Source organism: Huiozyma naganishii, chromosome 1, assembly GCF_000348985.1.
Source record: "Huiozyma naganishii CBS 8797 chromosome 1, complete genome".
Lineage (NCBI taxonomy): Eukaryota > Fungi > Ascomycota > Saccharomycetes > Saccharomycetales > Saccharomycetaceae > Huiozyma > Huiozyma naganishii.
Genome location: NC_035922.1, coordinates 589,667 through 608,029, shown reverse-complemented (window position 1 = coordinate 608,029; position 18,363 = coordinate 589,667). Strand labels below are relative to the sequence as shown.

The window sequence follows — 18,363 nt, the reverse complement described above, 5'->3', positions numbered from 1 at the left end:
TTTATAGTTGTACAATTTTTTTTTGTATTTTATCTTCCTCTCTTCGATGTGGCCTATATCGCGGAATGTAGTCATAATGAAATGGACAGGTGTTGATAATTGGAAAACGTAATGAGTCGAAAAAATATGGATAATAATATATCGGAGTAATGCATGAAGATGGCGTTTCAAAAAAATTAAAGACCTCTGCAACAAAAATAATGACACAGGTAATAGGTAAAGCCCTGTACTCCCCACTAATACGTTATGATGACGATGCAAAGTTTCATCTAACCTAAAATCTTAACAAAGAACCAGGCTGCACCCGCGGCTGTCCCACCAACGGCAATCATTTCTACACCTTCGTAAACTTTCTTTTGACGTGTGCACGTGTCACCCATAGACATCTGTGCTTTGAAATACCCAAAGGCAAAGAGCGTTATAACCATAACGATTACAGAGTAAATTAGACCTGTACCGACCTCGTTAACGAAAAAATAAGGGACAAGAGGGACTAGCCCACCAAGTAAGTATCCACCACCTATCGTTGCAGCGCTAATCACCTGTCTATTTTCTGCTGGTTCATCAAGCTCTCGTCCATACCTGATAATAAACTCCAACATAAGTTCTGGGTTATTTTGTAAATCTTTAATAAACGAGACTATAGTCTCGTCAGAAAAGTCCGGATTTATGTTTAGCAAAATGTCTTCCACCTCATGATTTACTAGAGTTGTGTCTTGATAGAATTTCTTCTTCTCATTCTTCACCTCGGCTTTATAGTAGTCCAGTTCACTCTTGGCCCCGAGGAACCCACCAAGTCCCATGGAGATCGCACCAGATATCAGCTCCGCAAACCCACCTGTGATGACCAGTTTCGAGTCCCCCAGAGACGACAGACCCGCAGTCAGTGCAAACGGCACTGTTAGCCCGTCACTCAACCCTATGATCAAATCGCTGATCACCCTGGGATCTATGGATCCGAAAAATCCAGCCTCTTCATCCTCCTCCTTCGATCCGTACAGATCCCCATTTGTACTGGCGGACTCTAAATCATTCGAGCCGTACCGCTGGTTTTGTCCCGAAAGTAACGACGCCGATGCGCTTGAGTCCCGTCTCCCACCGCCATCATCGCGGCCGGTTCCGGACCCTTCTTTGTGTAAGAATGACACAATAGCATTTTTCAAAGCTACGAACGACATTCCGGTGTTCTTTAGTTGTTTGTTATCGTGCTTAATTTTTGAAGTAGGGTAAACAGGTGTTGGTGCCTCCTTTGTTGTTGTGAATGGTTTAAACAGAAACCTTTGTATGGTCTAGTCCCGTCCCCGTTGCTACAAAAATAACTAGTTCCGAAGCAGATTCCAAAAAAAAAAAAGAGTGATACTATCAAATACCGTGAATTCTTAACAGCAATGAAAGTAGTAGCTCGAACTCGTTCTTTGTTTCCCACGAGTGTTACGGAGGTGGATCCAAAGGTTGATTGAATAGATAAAAGAATGAAAGCTTGGAAAAGTCACAGATGAGTTTTGTTCTTTATTAATCTCAAGTCCCAATACTTAACGAGAAACTGCCTGCCAAAAAAATAGAAAAAGAGGGCATTTTCACTGCGCGGAGAAAAAAACGGCCAAAAAACGGGTTCTGCCTTTTTTTCCGAAAAACGCAACCATTTTTCTTCAGTGGACCAATAAAACTGAAGATCGTTTGTAATAAGGTGTTTGAGGCCAATGAAGTCAGAGTGTATTAGTAATGGGAAATAGAGTACTGCGCTGTTAGGACAGACACCCCTTCTATTTATATGCAGCTTGTGGACATGCATTAGATAAAGGTTTCCGACGCCTGGGGTTATTGCTCCATCCAGAATGTGAGTGTGGGGTCCCAATGGTTATCACACTTGACGCAAGGTTCGTATCTGTTGCTTTTTCTTGATGTCTAGAAGCGAAGGGTCTGTCGGAGAAGCGGGAGACTATGATTAGAGAGTCTAGTCAATTTGGTATTTGTGCAGAATGTTTGTAAGTTTCTTCAAGTATATTAAACAGTAAGTAGGGAAGGAAGGCTGGATTTTGTTTAGTCTTGAATTTGTTTAAAAGCTTGAATGGTGGGGGGGGAGCATTTAGTGCGTGAATAGGATGGGATGGTAATCATTTTGGTAAAGCCGTTTCATTGAAATGGTGAAAACTTGATTTATCTATCAAATCGAGGATCAAGTAGAACTGCTCCCAAAGATGGAGTGTCTCATGTATACCTTAGCTAAGAAAATGAGTTTACGAAATCATACTTTCACGTAGAAGAGAGAGTTGGGATTTTAAACTTATAGTTCACCGCTGTTCCAGCTCCTTTGAGGGGGGTCTTTGCTTTGCTTTTGCTTGTAATTGCATATATTGCTTCTTCCCTTTAGAGAACCTCTATATTTTAGGTTCATCTACAAATTTGATTCATTTTTTTATCCTTTTTAAATATTTAGTACTGTTGATTATCACCCAATGTGTAAAGAAGATGAAAAAATAATAAATAAAGAAAAATCAAATATACTCAAAGAACTTAGAAACTAAACTCAGATTGCTCCCTTTTCTAATGGGTGATATTGCTGAATATAGAAAATGACTATTATAGGGGTGATAAGATATCATCATAGGCATAAACAGAATATGAAACGATAATGATACGTGGCAACTATGAAACGTATAACAATATTGCCACGTATGTCGCACTACGAAACATAATCCTATTCTGAGAATATCTTAGAAATTTTCACATATATAAAGACTAGTTATATCCATAGTATTGGTCTCTATCTTTCTGAACATACAGAAGAGACCATCGAACCTTATACTTAAATAGTATAACTAAGAAGTCAACTTTATCTAAGTCATCTCTTAATCTCTACTCAAAATGGATAGTCACGGCGAAAAAGACGATATCCAACAGATATTGAAGACGTTGTAAATACCGTGTAGACTACCCAATGCAGTACCATATGGCCTTTCTTCCGAACCATCATCTTTTTTAACCTCTCTGAACCGGTAACCCGTATAAAGAAGTTTCAACCATTTTTCGATACTTTAACTAGTTCTCCTCAACAACGAAAAAACACGACAGTATCAACTGAAAAACCTGTTGTTATAAAGAAAAGTGCTGTAGATCTCGCGGAATTAAATTGCTCTTGACATGATATATAGACTTAAATGTCTTAAAAAGAGATTTCTCGCTACCTGATCAACCGCTGACTTGTGATTTGAATATTTCGAAACTCCGAATAAGAAGGAGCTCAGAGTTGACTTAATTACAAAGACAGAATTTCGTGAAAAGATTAGCCTTTACTCACTTTTCTTTTCGTTTCAGAAAACTATAATACAGCTATGTTTGTATTTTTCGTTATACATATCAGAAAAAAAAACTATTTGAAGAATTATATTATATTGTTATCTTATGACTATTATTACCATCATGACCATTATTTTCATCCCTTCGCCAAGGGATAGAAATGAGAAATCCCTATGCCATTTGTTCAATACTTAAATTAAAGAAAGGTAAAGAAGATAACGAAGCAAACATGCGATACAATCTGCCCACTATTCTTCCTTATATTCTCTTCCTTTTCTTGATCACAAACAAATGTGTTTAAGCTTGAGTGGAGGAAGAGTATTTTGTGACAGCTCTGGTACCTTCAGAGACGGCATGCTTGGCCAATTCACCTGGCAAGATCAATCTAACAGCAGTCTGTATTTCTCTAGCACTGATGGTAGATTTCTTGTTGTATGCAGCCAATTTGGAGGCTTCGGTAGCAATTCTTTCAAAGATATCGTTAACAAAAGAGTTCAAAATAGACATGGACTTTTGAGAGATACCGGTGTCTGGATGTGTTTGTTTTAGTACTTTGTAAATGTAAGAGGAGTAAGTCTCCTTTCTGACCTTTGTTCTCTTCTTGGAACCATCGACGGCAGAGGAAGTTTTCTTGGCAGCTGGCTTCTTCTCAGCTGGGGCTTTAGAGGCAGGCTTCTTTTCAGCAGACATTTTTTATTGTTGTTGTGTATTGGCTTATGCTTATCTTTTTATCACAGGTGAAAAGAATCGTAAAAAAGAGTAAAGAGACAAGGCCAGCATTCCTTCACAAAAAAAGATAGCAAACAGTCTCACTTATATATGCAATGGGTAGACTTGTTTCTGTACCCTCAAGATACAACCTTGTCAACCGTGGTCACTTTGGCATTGTCCGCCCAACGGTATGAGGGAGAGCACTGTACGGAGAGTCGGGCACACACACTATGGGCGTATAGGGTGTCCCAAAGAATACTACTGCTGGAACAGCTGTTAGCAGCAGACCCGTGCTGGAAGCTTCGCGCATTAAGCCCGGTTTACTACGGGATGCAGACGCGAAAAACTGGGCCGCGTATTTCCAGATCGGGTGACGAGGCGTCTGCCCGTAGTTAACTCGTTTTTGTCGGTCTTCTCGAAACCGAGTTTTTCTGCACCGAAACGGACTCGAATCGAACGTTCCATTTTTTTCACACCTGCCTGCGAAAATATCAGAACAACCCCGAAAATTTGCACGTCATTTGCTTTACAAATTCCCGCGTGAGGTTTCAAGCGCTTTGTTTGTTTGTTTGTTTGTCTACGTGTAACGTTATGGTGGTTGTTTCGTTTGTTAGTGTTGTTGTAGAAGATTTGTTACCACAACTCGTGCTCCTTTAATTGGGAATCGAATAATATATAAACCAGGACGTTTTCAACTCCCACTGGCACTCTTGGTGTAAATAATTTTTGTAGTTCAATCTTTTTTACTGTTGTTCTTGTCATCTCATCAAACAAAACACAACAAAACAAATCTATAATATATAATGTCCGGTGGTAAAGGTGGTAAAGCTGGTTCAGCTGCTAAAGCTTCTCAATCTAGATCTGCTAAGGCTGGTTTGACTTTCCCAGTCGGTAGAGTTCACAGGCTTTTGAGAAGAGGTAACTACGCTCAAAGAGTTGGTTCCGGTGCTCCAGTCTACTTGACTGCCGTCCTAGAATATTTGGCTGCTGAAATTCTGGAATTGGCTGGTAACGCCGCCAGAGACAACAAGAAGACCAGAATCATCCCAAGACATTTGCAATTGGCCATTAGAAATGATGACGAATTGAACAAGTTGCTAGGTAACGTCACCATCGCCCAAGGTGGTGTCTTGCCAAACATTCACCAGAACTTGTTGCCAAAGAAGTCTGCCAAACCTGCTAAGGCTTCCCAGGAATTATGATGACGATTTGAACGAAATAACAAAAAATAAAATAAATTAACAATAATAATATCAATATAACAATATCCTTTCATCATTCATTCTTTTTTAAGTCATGGCATTTCTTTCTCTCCCTCTTTTCTATTTAAAAGCAATCTAGGTATAATTTTTTTAATGTTAAAATTGGGAGGTTACTATCTTCAATGGGAAAAGAATACTAATATAGGTATTATTCAAGGTGTGTACAATAAACAAATAAAACAACATATAATACGTTCTGGAAAATCAACACGAACAACAGCAATAACCCTCAATGGGTCTGAAACGAACCAGTAAAAGACTAGCTAAAGCTGGCAAAGATGCGAGAACAATAGATTTTGAGAACTCGAAGGAAAAAAAAGAAAAAAAGCGATCTCGACGGTTTTAAGTAAGAGTGAAAAAAAAGAGTATATATATGTAAATGTATTCGAAAGAAGAGTCAACGACACCGTTTAAGAGGGGTCTGGAACCGTTCCAATTGTTGTATACTTTCAAAGAGTTACTCAGCCGCCCTCCCGGAATAAACAAATAATAACCACAACAACAATGTCCTCCTCCGATGTTCTAAGAATGGTCTTGATTGGCCCACCTGGTGCTGGTAAAGGTACCCAAGCTCCAAACTTGGTTAGCAAGTTCGGTGCTGCCCATTTGGCTACTGGTGACATGTTGAGATCTCAGATCTCCAAAGGTACCCAGCTTGGCCAAGAAGCCAAGAAGATCATGGAAGCTGGTGGCCTTGTCTCTGATGACATCATGGTCAACATGATCAAGGATGAGTTGACCAACAACGCCGCTTGCAAGAAGGGTTTCATTTTGGACGGGTTCCCAAGAACCATCCCACAAGCCGAAAAATTGGACGCTATGTTGAAGAACCAAGGAACCCCATTGCAAGCTGCTGTCGAGTTGAAGGTTGACGACGACTTGTTGGTTGCCAGAATCACCGGCAGATTGATCCACTTGGCCTCCGGGAGATCTTACCACAAGATCTTCAACCCACCAAAGAAGGAAATGACCGATGATGTTACTGGTGAACCATTGGTCCAGAGAGGTGACGACAACGCCGAATCCCTGAAGAAGAGATTGGACGCTTACCACAACCAAACCGAACCAATTGTCGAATTCTACAAGAAGACCGGTATCTGGTCCGGTGTTGACGCTTCTCAACCACCAGCTACCGTTTGGGAATCCGTCCTAAAGGCTTTGAACAGAAACTAGACGAAATATATGCTTTTGCTATTGCTAACGTCTTAGAGTCTTTGCGATAGCCACAGATATATAGACATATATCTTTTTTATACATGAGTAAAACAACTCCATACAGAAATGTGTAATGAATGATTCACCGTTAATAGCCCAAAGGAAAATCAGCAAACGTGGAAAAACGACCTTTTGCTGAAAGTTTGCTACTTTGTGTAGTCGCAGACTTCAAATCCGAAAAAAAATTGGAATTCGCGACGAAATGACGAAAAAATAACAACAAAGCAAATAAAGATAAATAAAATAGTCTAAAACAGGTCCAACCAAAGCATACACGAAGGATTAGCATATTTTTTAGTAAAGGAGGGCACAGCAAACCTCTCCTCTTTTGACCCGCTAGCTACATCTTGTGGCAACTTTTCTGGTATCTTTGATATACGGCTCACTAACTCTTTGGTGTATAAACCATCGTTTAAGAATCCACATCGAAGTCCCCAGATTGTATTATACCAATTTTCTCTGTCGCAAGGTACGAATTTATCAGCAATAGGACACAATCTTTGAATAAGACTAAGTGGATAGAAACAAGTACAATGCCTAGTTCAGCGAGCGGCGGTGACCTTCTTGAGAAGAAGATTATTTCCAAACAGAGGACAAGCGGAGCAGAAACAGAGTATCCGAATATATCTTTGATCAAATATACCACAACAACAAAGAGTTCACCGGAGAAACCACAGTCTCCTGAACGGGAAAGATTTCCTAATTTTTGGAGGAAGCTCACACGTAGCTTTGGGAGTAATACGACTGACTCCCCTCATAATTCGAAATTAAGAACACCTACACGTGCAAGAGCACCTAACACTACTGGCAGCGCAAGTTTTGAAAGAAGTAATGGTGTAACGCCTACACATGAGCACCGCGATCGAACATCCTCTGCAAGGAAGCAACAGAAATTGCCAACATCAAATTCCGCTAAGTCCCCCGGTCATGTCTCGTCACCTCAAGTTGGAAAGACAACAACAGCGCTTCTGGTTCCAGTGAACGCTAACCGGGATCAATCTCCAAATACAAGATCAAAGCTGTCGCGGCAGCGTGATTCAACAGGGAAGGAACCTCTAACAACAATGGGGCCGTCGAGAGATTCAGGTAGAATAGTGAAAAATACTACTCCAGCAGTTACAAAACCTCCTTTGATAGCAGTTCCACTCGATCAACGAGTTGGCCATCCTCAGAAAAAGAAGGCGCGCGGTTCTTTCCTAGCTCAAGCCAGGAGTTCGGTCAGTAGATCCGCGAGACCTTGGTCTTTTACAGCCCAAGAAACATACAACGCTGCTCCGTTGTCTGACACGCCAACAGGGACACGTCCTGTTTCTGAAAATCCACCTACAACAACTACTCAAATAGAGAAGCCTACCAACCAGAATACAACTTCTCCTACACCTGCATCTAGTAAACCGGATACCGTTATCAACGTGAAATCCGCAGTAACGAAAGATCAACAAGATAAATCATCAAGTTTGAACAGTGGTGCTAAGAAATCAAATACTGAGACTCCAAAAGATGGCGGATCAAAGCATACTGATGATAGAATCAATAACGATATTGCCAAAAAAATACCTACAAGCGCAACCACCGAAACGGCTATCCCAACTGATGTAGTAACATCCATACCTTCTCAGAATGATAATAACGTACCTGAGTTTACTCAAACATCAATATTTCAGAATACGAGTTCTGAAGAATCCAACAACACTACTGAACGCCCAGTTACCGTTGATACTTTTAAACGAATGGACATAGCCTCTTTAGTTTCAAGCTCTAAACTACAAAGAGAGGTCTCTAGCGGTTCAGATAGAAAAACTACGGCAAACAACAACACTAAACATGCTGCAAAAAACCGTGAACGTATGAATAATACCGGGAGACTATCCGAAGAGTCAAGCGCACGGTCCTCCCAGATTGTAAGGTCTCTTGACTTTCATTCCACTACCTCCGAGAACTTGAAGCCAGCAGAATTTTATAACGGTATATCGCAATCCACGCAGGTTGGCACACCTACTACGGTTATCCCTGGAAACGATGTTTTACAAGCTGATTCAGCGGAAGGTTCAGAGGAAATACCCCTCACGCAGCCTCTCACACAGACACCAATTGAACAAACTACAAATAAAAACGATCTTGTACCAACACAAGAGACAAATAGTCAATCACCAAGTATTGTTGCCGAACTCCAACCCGAAGATCCACATTCCTCTACGTCAACATCCAATAATTCGAAACGTAACTTTGACGAATCGGACCTCCCCAATGAGCCAAACCCAATTCGTTCCAAAAGAAGAACAGAAACATTAAGCATACCAGTTGGACTGGTAGCAGAAAGTATTCCAGCTGAACCGGCAGCAGTAAACATACCTAAAGGATCGGCAAAAGTAAACATACGAAAGGGGACGGCAACAGGAAGTATACCAATGGAATCGGCAGCACAGGCCCTGCCCAAGGGACCAGAAAACGCAACCATATCTAAATCACCAACACCACCAAACATGCAGAAGAGACAGGAAGCAATCTCTGCCACTGCCGGTCCTACAATACAACATTTAACAAGTTCGATTGAGAAATTGGCTACGTCAACGGGACCGGCTTCACACGCCTTGCAACATACTACCCCCGTAGACCAAAGTAATATCGAACCAGCCCATGGTATGATTAGTGATAAAAACCTTGTACCCTCAGTGGAATATCAAGGACAACAACACGGACAATCTCCCGAATCTCTAAGGATTCAGAATGTTACACCGAATGTCTTTACACAGAAATCTGTTGATGGAAATATCGAGTACACGCATGCCGTCCTATCTGAGGGCATCGCCAAACAACCTGATTTTGTTTCTGCAAATTCAATGGAAACGAAGTCTGCTCAGAACAAAGCCCATATAGAAAGACAAAACGACTCGGTCTTGAAAACTGAAAAAAACGTACTGCCTGGATTGGGGAGAAATAGTCTAGAACCATCAGTCCAACCTGTTGTCCAAACAAACCATCCTAACTTTGTATCAAGTCAACCAGGACAAACATCTGTCACAGGAAGTTCCGAAAATAGCGGTGCAAGTAAGATGCATACTTCGGTGATTTATGTGTCTGGAGAAAGGAGGAGCAACATCAAGAATGTGTCTTCATCAGATGGCGAAGGTCCTAAAGACAAAATGGAGATTATTAACATATCCACTTCTGAAGCTGAATCTGAGGATGAAGTTGACGATGGAGAGATGACTGAGATCGAAGAAACGTATCATGGTAATATACCGACTGCGAATGATGGTCCCTTAACCCCACTCATACCTGATTTGGAATCGTCACACCATGGAAGTGGAATAGAATATCCTGACTGGAGAAGAAAATGGTTAGTGGATAATAGACAACTTGTAAACTCTGCGTCCCGTATTTTGAAAAATCACCAGTCCTGTTCCAAAAATACGGTAGCGGAATTGATAATGCCAGCTATCGCTCCCCATACTCCGTTTACATCCAACACTGTTGTTACTGTGACAAACAATATTTGTACAGCCCAAAATTATGAGAGTTCAGATGCTCTATTTTATCAACAACTGTCAACCAGAAATGGGGACGAGCTCACGTACTTGCCCCTAGATACCGAGTTAACTCCCGAATATAGAAAGGAAAAGCGGTCACTAAAAGCTGGTGATATTCCAAAAGGTGAGATGTTACCAACTCTCCAAGAGATAAGCAACAGAGCACAGCAGATTGCAAAGGAGATAAACGAGCTCCCCAAACACTTTGCATCAAAATTGTCTAATAATTCTGAGGATGTTGCCATTCCAAGTAAACCTGAAAACGAGAAAAAAGATTTCACCGGAATGCCTCCGTTGGGAGTAGGAAAACAGGACGACGTGGGTGAAAATAATAATAAGAATAAAAATCCCGCCACGAGCAATGCTCTTGGGAATTGTACGAAGGTATCACCTGACATAAAGAGCAACGACCAGGATGTGAAAAATATAGAGGAATCAATTGGACAGAAAAAGGAACCTTTACATGCCACTGGAGCAGAGATCTCCGGTACCTCCGCTCCACAAACAAGAGGGAAACATTTGTCATCCAGAGAAGTGTGGAAACAGGAGTGGTGGCTAAATCTTAAAGGTTGCAACGTTTATTTGGGCCTGAGATTCTCAAATGAGGGTGCCACAGAAGCACAAAAAGAAAATGACAGAATAACTGAGAAGATTCACTACGTTTTCAAAAATATTTTTGGTTCAGAAACCCATAGCGAGATTAACGATTCAATCGATATTGCAATATTTGAAGAAAAAGAAGAAGAAGAGAAAATATCGAACTCAGTTTACAAACAACTTGAAAGATTATCACTTAAACCGCCAGAGGAAAAAAGGATTCGACTTTGGGACCGTTCGAAAACTTTGAAGTTTATCAAGAATATGGGGATTGATATTAATACAATAAAAGACGAACAACCAACTAAATCAGAAAATAAAACAATCTGTAATGGTACCACTCCTGAAAACGCCAAGACAACAGTCACACCTCAACCTAAAGAACCTGAAAATGACAAGATAGCAGTTACACCTCAACCTAAAGAAAATGAAAATGATATTGCGTCCCCTCAAGACTTTGAAACGATGAATCAACTAGAACAATCACCGGAACCAAGTGCTAATCAAGACACTAAACAAGAAAATACGAAAAGGAATTCATCAGAGTACAAACCATTTTTGGGTACTAAAGAATTTGAACCTGCTGCTACAGAGCACTCTCGATCGGAACCTTATGTTGAAAAATTTGCGCGTAGTGCCGCACCATCGGCAGACTTAACGTCGACTACTAGAACGACGAGTCTCGGCCTCAAGTCAGTCAGCGCTATCGAAACAGATTTTGACAATTCAGATCAGGGTAAAAAGAAGGATCAAGAGACTGAAGATGAACGTAGAGGGCGCACGAAACATTTTCTCAATTCTGGATATTCAGAAAATTTGGAAAAGGCCATGGAAATCATCAGTACTTTGAGTGGGCAATTAATGAAAAAGGAGCTAAAGATTATTACATTACAGGCACTTTTAGAGAGCAGCCAAACAGATTTATCTAAAAGGGAAAAGGATTTCGAAGAGTTGAAATCAAGGGTTATAACACAAGAACTGCAACACTTATATCTTACTGAAAAGCTAAAAAATAACGGTAGAAGTTCGGGTCATGATAAAAATTAAGGAATGTAGCCGATGAGAGACGACGAAAAATGGATTCTTACTTGAGCTTGTTATCGCTGCTCTTTCATTTCATTGCCAAAAGCCCAATAGGTAATTCGTGTTATTTTGCCTTTTTAATTTATATAAGCATTATTCTAATTTTCCAAAAAAAAAAGAGCATAGCATATTACCAGAACGGTTTCTTTTATACTGTACTGTTTCAACAGAAAAGGATCTTTTTCTTTTAGAGATAGCAATTCAACAACCTCTTAAGTCGGAAACCAAAACCTTTCAAAAAGATTGGGCCTTTCGTGCTACCACAAGAAAAAAATTAACTAAGCCCGAAAAAAATTGAAGCTAGATGGAGACAAAAGAAAAAAAGTATTGGATTATGGTTGCAAATAGACACGAACAGGACACACAGGTACATCCCAGTACGCACAAACCGTATGGCAGATTCGATTTAATTGTGGCCTATTACACAAAAGGATAGTTTTGGGAGATCGCTGTTTGTATACTCCTTTCATTTAATAAACCCGTCAAGAATGTCTAATAGAAGAAAACCTAGTAGATGGAGAGGACAGTCATCTAGTAGAGGTAGCCAAAATTGTTATCGAACAGATGACTTTTACAATAATAGACCGCATAGACCCATAATAAAGAAAGATGATGGATCACTGGGAATTTCGAGTGAAAATAATTATAGCTATCCACAAAGGTCAAATCATCGATATAACAGCAATGGTAACACAGGTTGGAACAGCGGGTACAGGTACAAACAGCCAGGCCCAAAGGTGCGGAGATATAATTCAGAACACTCCAAGAGCTTCTCTTCACATTTCAGGGACGAAGATGATGGACTTACTGGAGATATGCGGTCATCAACTCCAGATAACGACGATGTACTTCCCGACTATAGACAAAGCCCAGATCACTTCACAGAACCACAAAATAAGGTTAGAAGAATGAATAGAAACGAGAAATCGAACACAAATCCACTAGTAATATGTACCAAAAGAGTTGATTATAAGATAAATGAGCAGGAGGAACGGAACACAACTATAAATGATTCCCATCGACGTTACTCGTCCGGTTTATCCGGTAGCGAGTCTGTATCAGACACAAACTTAGCTGACGGTAGCGCATTTCGTTTCCGTCATGGTCCATCAGATTTTAGCAAGGCCAAGGAAAGACATTATAGAGATTATGAGAATGAAACAGAAGAAAAAATGGATGATGGTAACAACCCTCGAGGCTTAAAGACAAGTCTTCTAAATAGATATGATGAATCGACCAATTCCTTTTACAGTCAACCAGTTCACAACACAACAAATGGGCAGTTTGCAGAGGATAGAAATCAAACAACTGAGCGAATAAATGGGGTTGCCCATTTCTCAAAAACACCAACGACACAAGGTAACCTGAACTCAGAGAATCTGAACCACCACAGCTCGCCGTCTTCAGATATATTGAAGTCTCCTGAGAATGGCGGAAATGTTACAACACCTTCCCTTTCCACCCCTCAAGGCCGTTCAGGGATGGAGGTGGCAGACAAAGCTACCCCCACAACCTTAGAGGACGACCACTCAGTAGTAGAGGGATCAGAATCAAAGGAACTTTTAAAAACCAGCGCGGAAAGCACTACTTGTGTGTCTAAGATTCCTATGCCGGCACCAGAACATATTCAGGATATCAAAGAATCACTCAATCGTCCTATAACGGCAGCGAGTATAGACCCTGTAGAAGTTGTAGCCGTGCAACATGAATCAAATGACGTCCCTATTGGTGAGAACAAAGATGCACCATTAACTAGCCCCCCTGGTAATGGCGAAAAGGTAGAAACCCAATTGACGGAAAAGACAGAGAGGGATGTCGAAGGTAATACAGACAACGCCACAGACGAATTGCCAAACGCAGGTATGAACAAAGAAAAAAGAAGTACTCTAATTGAATCTGGCAAAGAAAGGACTGCTGTAGTGCCTACATCTTCAAGCGATTCACTAACTGATCAGAATCCCAACCTTCATAACAAGAAGACCAATTCATCATCTTTACAGCTAAAACGAAAAGGAAGCTTTTCAACCGATACTAAATTTAAAATGGACACTAGTACAACTTCACCGCATGAAATAGGCAAAACTATCGGTACATCAACTCATTCCGACGGCAGATATGTCACCAATACTTTGGATGTTCCCAACACAAGGAAGGATTCTCAGCTCACACAAGCAGATAGTCCAGGTGACGTTCATGTAGTAGAAGAAAGGGACCCACCCGGAAAATGGAAAGAGGAAGAGCATAGTTACATGCCGGAATCAGTTTATCTAAACTCGTCAAGCTCAATGCCTCAGAAAGACAGCACGAATAGTGGATCAACAACAGGAGAGGAGACTTTGAAAGATCACTCGGTAAAAAAAATAAACTTGGCAGCTAGTCAAGTAAAGGGCCAAGAGCCCCCTCAAACAAAACATTCGCAAAGCCATTCTTCCGATTTCTGCATGGGTAGTGATATTTTGTCACATTATCAGGGTCAAAGTAACTCGTTACAAGACACAAGTACACCAGCTTTTCAACCTGCACTATCTTCTGCAACCACTGAGCGACAATTAATGATGGAACGATCCACAGGATCTGTCCCTTCACAAATTGAAACCTTGACCACAACGACCGAGCTGAATATTTCTACGAAAGAAGATAAAAAGTCGTTTGAACCTGTAACACCACTACAAACAGACAGCAAAGTTTCTCTTTCCACTGAAAAGAGGACAGAGGCACAGTTGGAGGCTGGTGGCAATGGAGTTATTTTACCAAAGAGCACTAATAACTCTCCTCATTCGAAATCCAGTAGTCCCGTCATCGACATGGTCAAATCCAATTTGCAAGTTGGAAAGAGGCCAGTTTTTGAATCTGACGAAGATCGTAAAGCAGTTATAGATTGTAAGAGGGTGCAATCAACTAACAGTGACTTACTTGTATCAAATACAAGTCCGACAAGTAGAACAAATAATGAAGTCCCGGAGAAAAAGGCATTACAGCAGATGAATGGGGAAAAGAAGGAGCTGAGTTCAATTGCAAACGATACCATTCAGGCAGAACAAAAGGAAAAGCAAGATGCTCTGGTCAATTTCGAAACAGCAGGTAATTTGGTGCCAGTTATAAGCAAAGAAGTTCTCACTTCGGGCGACACAATCGGAAAGAAGAAAGAAACGACGAAAGACACACCGCGGGTCTCTACGGTAGAAGCGCCCGTTAGCGATCTTGGTGCCGATACTCCCAGTAAGTCTCCAACTGCCAAAGAGCAAAACGAAAAATATATTGAGCCTCTAATAGTCGGGTCAAAAGAAGCGGAGGTGCAACAATACACGGTTTCTTTGCAGGGGGAGATAAGCAAAACTATTAACGACGATGATTATACCCAACGCGAAAACACCGCTCTCAACAAAAGCTCTACACTCGATATTAGTGGGGAAAAGTCTGTCTTGTATGATCGTGACAGTGTAACAGAAAAGCTTGGTCTGCTTGATGTGAATATTGTAAAAGAGGGCGGCAGAGAACAGATGCTGATGCCACGAGAGGGCCAAGCTGACACAACTTCGCCGACCCAGTCAACTATTAGAAGGGACGAGGATAGTACTTCTCCCAATGACCAAAGCATTTTCGTTGGGAGAAACAATTTACCCGCCATTATTGGAAGATCAGGCGATGGGCTCAAAACCTCTAGTGATGCGGAAAGTGTGGAAACAGCGAAATTGGGAGCTATTAACAAAACTAGCACTTTCAAAATTGAAAAACTTGAAAGTAAGGTAAAAAAGTTGCGCAAAACAAGAAAGCTACTAGAAGGGCATGTCTCCACACTTTCAGAAGATATAATAAACTATGAAAAGAGGTTGACAGGTGCGCTGGGAAAACTCGACTATCTTAACAAAACAAATAACGATCTTTTGAAATCATACAACACACTTTGTTTTAAAATGACAGACCATCTCAGCGACACAAGAGTTTCATTTGCTGAAAACAAGCAACATCCTTGCCCAGTATCAGTGGAAGAGATAAAAGAGGTTTCTGCCCCAGTGTCAGATACTGACTCTGGTGATTCTGTGACGAATTTACTGGACAATAAAATTATCCGGCGGATCAGCGAATTCGAAATACTCGAACTCGAGGTGTCGGAAAAGCAAAAAACTCTGCTCAATGAAGAGGCAGAGGACTTGCAAGTTTCAAGTGAAAGCCCATTTCTTAAACAGCTGAAAGAACGATTGATTGAGACTGAAAAAAAAATGATTGATACCCAAAAACTGATGGACACCCGGGTACTGAACTTGAATAATATGGTTGTCCAACTAAGCAGAAGAAAATTTGAGCTTGAAAAGGAATTAGCGAGTCATAAACAATACCTTGTTAAAACCAGCACTTATATCGAGAAAATGTCGGAAGAGATGCAGAAGAAGAAAGCGGCAACCACAGATGACGGAACTGTTCTTCTTTTGAAACAGGAATTGAAAAAGGAAAAGGAAATGAATAAAAACTTGAGAGTACTGATAGATTCAAATAATGTCACCACATCAAAACAAATGCAGGTTCTGACCCAACACCTCAATGACGTATCATTGAAGTTTAATATACTATCAAACACGTATAGGCAGTTGTTTGAAGAATACACTGTACAGAAGAGTAAACTAAGGTTATTAAGACAGACTGGGAAACAAATGGAGACAACACAGAGGGACTTAGAAGACACCATTACGAAACAAGAGGGAACAATCAAGAGTTTATCATCTTCCGATCGGGACCACACTTTGGACAAGACTGCAATTTTTTGGAAGAAAATGTATGAGACTGTCCGATCTGAAAAGGATGCAGAAAAATCAAAGTGGCAGGCTGAAGTTGCAAGATTGCACAAATACTATAATAATGCATTGGGAGAGAGGGAAAGTGCTGTCAAAAAACCATCAGAGGTTTCTTCAGTAGGTGAAACTGAGCCAGCTCATTCAATAAAGCCCCAGACATTAACTTTGTTCATGAAGAATAATAACCTAAACAATAAGGACATTCCTGTTTTAAAAAGTTCGTTTGACTTGGTTCCTCATTATTCGAATCTTATACCCTCGACACAAGAGCCTGAACAGAAAAGCGGGTAGTGCAGTCGTTACAGTTAAACTTAATCCATAAATTTCCCTACTGGAAGAAGAAGATTATCTTTTGTTATACGATTCTCTTTCATCAACTTTTAATTTTGGGCCGCTTCATGAAAACTTTGCAAGGGCGAAGGGTAGGTTTTGTTTGAATAATTGTAAAGGGACGGTTTGATATTCGTATTCACGCCGTATATGTGATAATACAATTTTTATCAGTTGTTCTGGTTGAGAAAGTCTGTCGGGTGTTTAATAGATCACAGTACTGTTTTTTAAGGTAAACGGGTTATGAGTCTATTTCCAACGGAAGTTCCGTAATTTATGCTCAGCTCGTACTGCTGCTGCTTTCCTTTCGCGTACGCTTCCCACGAATTTCATGCTTGACTTGTAGCGAGAGGCGGATCTTTCTACGCTCAAGAGGGGGAACCACAGTCGCAACTTCGAAAACGCAAAGCTAAATATTGATTTTTGTCCACTGTTACAACGCCATAGCAAGAGAAGAAACTACTTCGTTTAAAAAATGAGTGGTGAATTGGCTACTATGGAACCTTCCCTGTACCGCTGGAATTCGCAGAGCAGAAAAGGGGTTCTACCTAGTAAATGGTTTATTCTGAGCTATAACCGATTTCCAAAAGAGTATATTGTGTGACAAAGTTCCCCCCTACCACTTCTGAAGCGTCTGAAAGATCTGGGTCTGCAGTCTACCATATAGGGACATGCATTAGACCTTAAGAGTGATCAAACAACGTACACTGGGGAAATAAGGGACTCAACAAGTGGTAAACAGAATAATATCGGTTATGCTTTTGTCCAGACGAGTCTCTCAAATGTCCTTATGGAGTTTCTTAGTATATCTCGAAGGTAATTACTTCGGGAGGTGATTCTCCCGCATGCAAAGAGATCGATCTGGACAAAATAATTCCCTTCCCATGCATCTTCACGTAATCGTGCAGCTCATCCCTCGAGACAGTCCCCAAGCACCGCGTCTGCCACTGGGTGACAGTGCAAGTAGTCTGGATCTCTGTCTGCATCGGGTTCTCAGCCGTTTCTCTGACAGGAAACTAAAGCAGTGGTACCTTTCCCAAAAGGGACGACGATTCCCTTTTGGGACAGAGATGCAGTAAACATATATAACGTGAGAGGAAGACATGCTATTTTGTTGGTCAGTTCCTAGTGGAAGGGGATGTGATATGGTTCCGGAGTGCTTGACAAATAGCATGATTTCATTGGAGGAAGGAGGAAAGGGGAACGACCTCTGATATTAGTAGTGTTTCCTTGAATAACACATATATAAACAGGGAAATATGGTGCGGATCCACCCCATGCTCGAAGACCAACGTACCAGACCACCAAAATGCTCAGAAACTTCAGAAGAGTGCTACTGGCAACGATTTCTTTGGTACATGCGGTTTTTGCGCAGACAGTAACCGATAGGTTAGTTATAACGGATAATGTTACTTTGAGCGGAGGCCGTGTATTCAGCGGTACCGTCACGGTTGAAAAGAGAGCCACTTTAAGCCTGATAGACAGGTGCTATACGTTCAGTAACGACGTGAACGTATATGGTAATTTAGTTGTTGAGTTAGGCAACTG

At 40.9% G+C, this 18,363-nt stretch overlaps 6 protein-coding genes across 6 annotated transcripts; 4 read left to right on the top strand and 2 right to left on the bottom strand.

Annotated features, from left to right (window-relative positions):
* Nucleotides 1-269: 269 nt before the first annotated feature.
* On the bottom strand, nucleotides 270-1,178 carry CCC1 (Ccc1p; the record flags this gene model as incomplete). The annotated part of the gene is made up of 1 exon (XM_022608697.1): nucleotides 270-1,178. One exon carries the CDS (start codon nucleotides 1,176-1,178, stop codon nucleotides 270-272), a length of 909 nt encoding a protein of 302 aa, XP_022462359.1.
* A 2,416-nt stretch (nucleotides 1,179-3,594) lies between these two features.
* Nucleotides 3,595-3,987, bottom strand: HTB1 (histone H2B; the record flags this gene model as incomplete). The annotated part of the gene is made up of 1 exon (XM_022608686.1): nucleotides 3,595-3,987. The coding sequence occupies one exon, from the start codon at nucleotides 3,985-3,987 to the stop codon at nucleotides 3,595-3,597; it is 393 nt and encodes a 130-aa protein (XP_022462358.1).
* An 824-nt stretch (nucleotides 3,988-4,811) lies between these two features.
* HTA1 (histone H2A) lies at nucleotides 4,812-5,210 on the top strand (the record flags this gene model as incomplete). The annotated part of the gene is made up of 1 exon (XM_022608675.1): nucleotides 4,812-5,210. One exon carries the CDS (start codon nucleotides 4,812-4,814, stop codon nucleotides 5,208-5,210), a length of 399 nt encoding a protein of 132 aa, XP_022462357.1.
* A 564-nt stretch (nucleotides 5,211-5,774) lies between these two features.
* ADK1 (adenylate kinase ADK1) lies at nucleotides 5,775-6,443 on the top strand (the record flags this gene model as incomplete). The annotated part of the gene is made up of 1 exon (XM_022608663.1): nucleotides 5,775-6,443. The coding sequence occupies one exon, from the start codon at nucleotides 5,775-5,777 to the stop codon at nucleotides 6,441-6,443; it is 669 nt and encodes a 222-aa protein (XP_022462356.1).
* A 575-nt stretch (nucleotides 6,444-7,018) lies between these two features.
* SIR4 (chromatin-silencing protein SIR4) lies at nucleotides 7,019-11,659 on the top strand (the record flags this gene model as incomplete). The annotated part of the gene is made up of 1 exon (XM_022608652.1): nucleotides 7,019-11,659. One exon carries the CDS (start codon nucleotides 7,019-7,021, stop codon nucleotides 11,657-11,659), a length of 4,641 nt encoding a protein of 1,546 aa, XP_022462355.1.
* A 524-nt stretch (nucleotides 11,660-12,183) lies between these two features.
* KNAG0A04320 (uncharacterized protein) lies at nucleotides 12,184-16,776 on the top strand (the record flags this gene model as incomplete). Its single annotated transcript, XM_022608641.1, has 1 exon — nucleotides 12,184-16,776. One exon carries the CDS (start codon nucleotides 12,184-12,186, stop codon nucleotides 16,774-16,776), a length of 4,593 nt encoding a protein of 1,530 aa, XP_022462354.1.
* Between the last annotated feature and the right edge of the window lie 1,587 nt (nucleotides 16,777-18,363).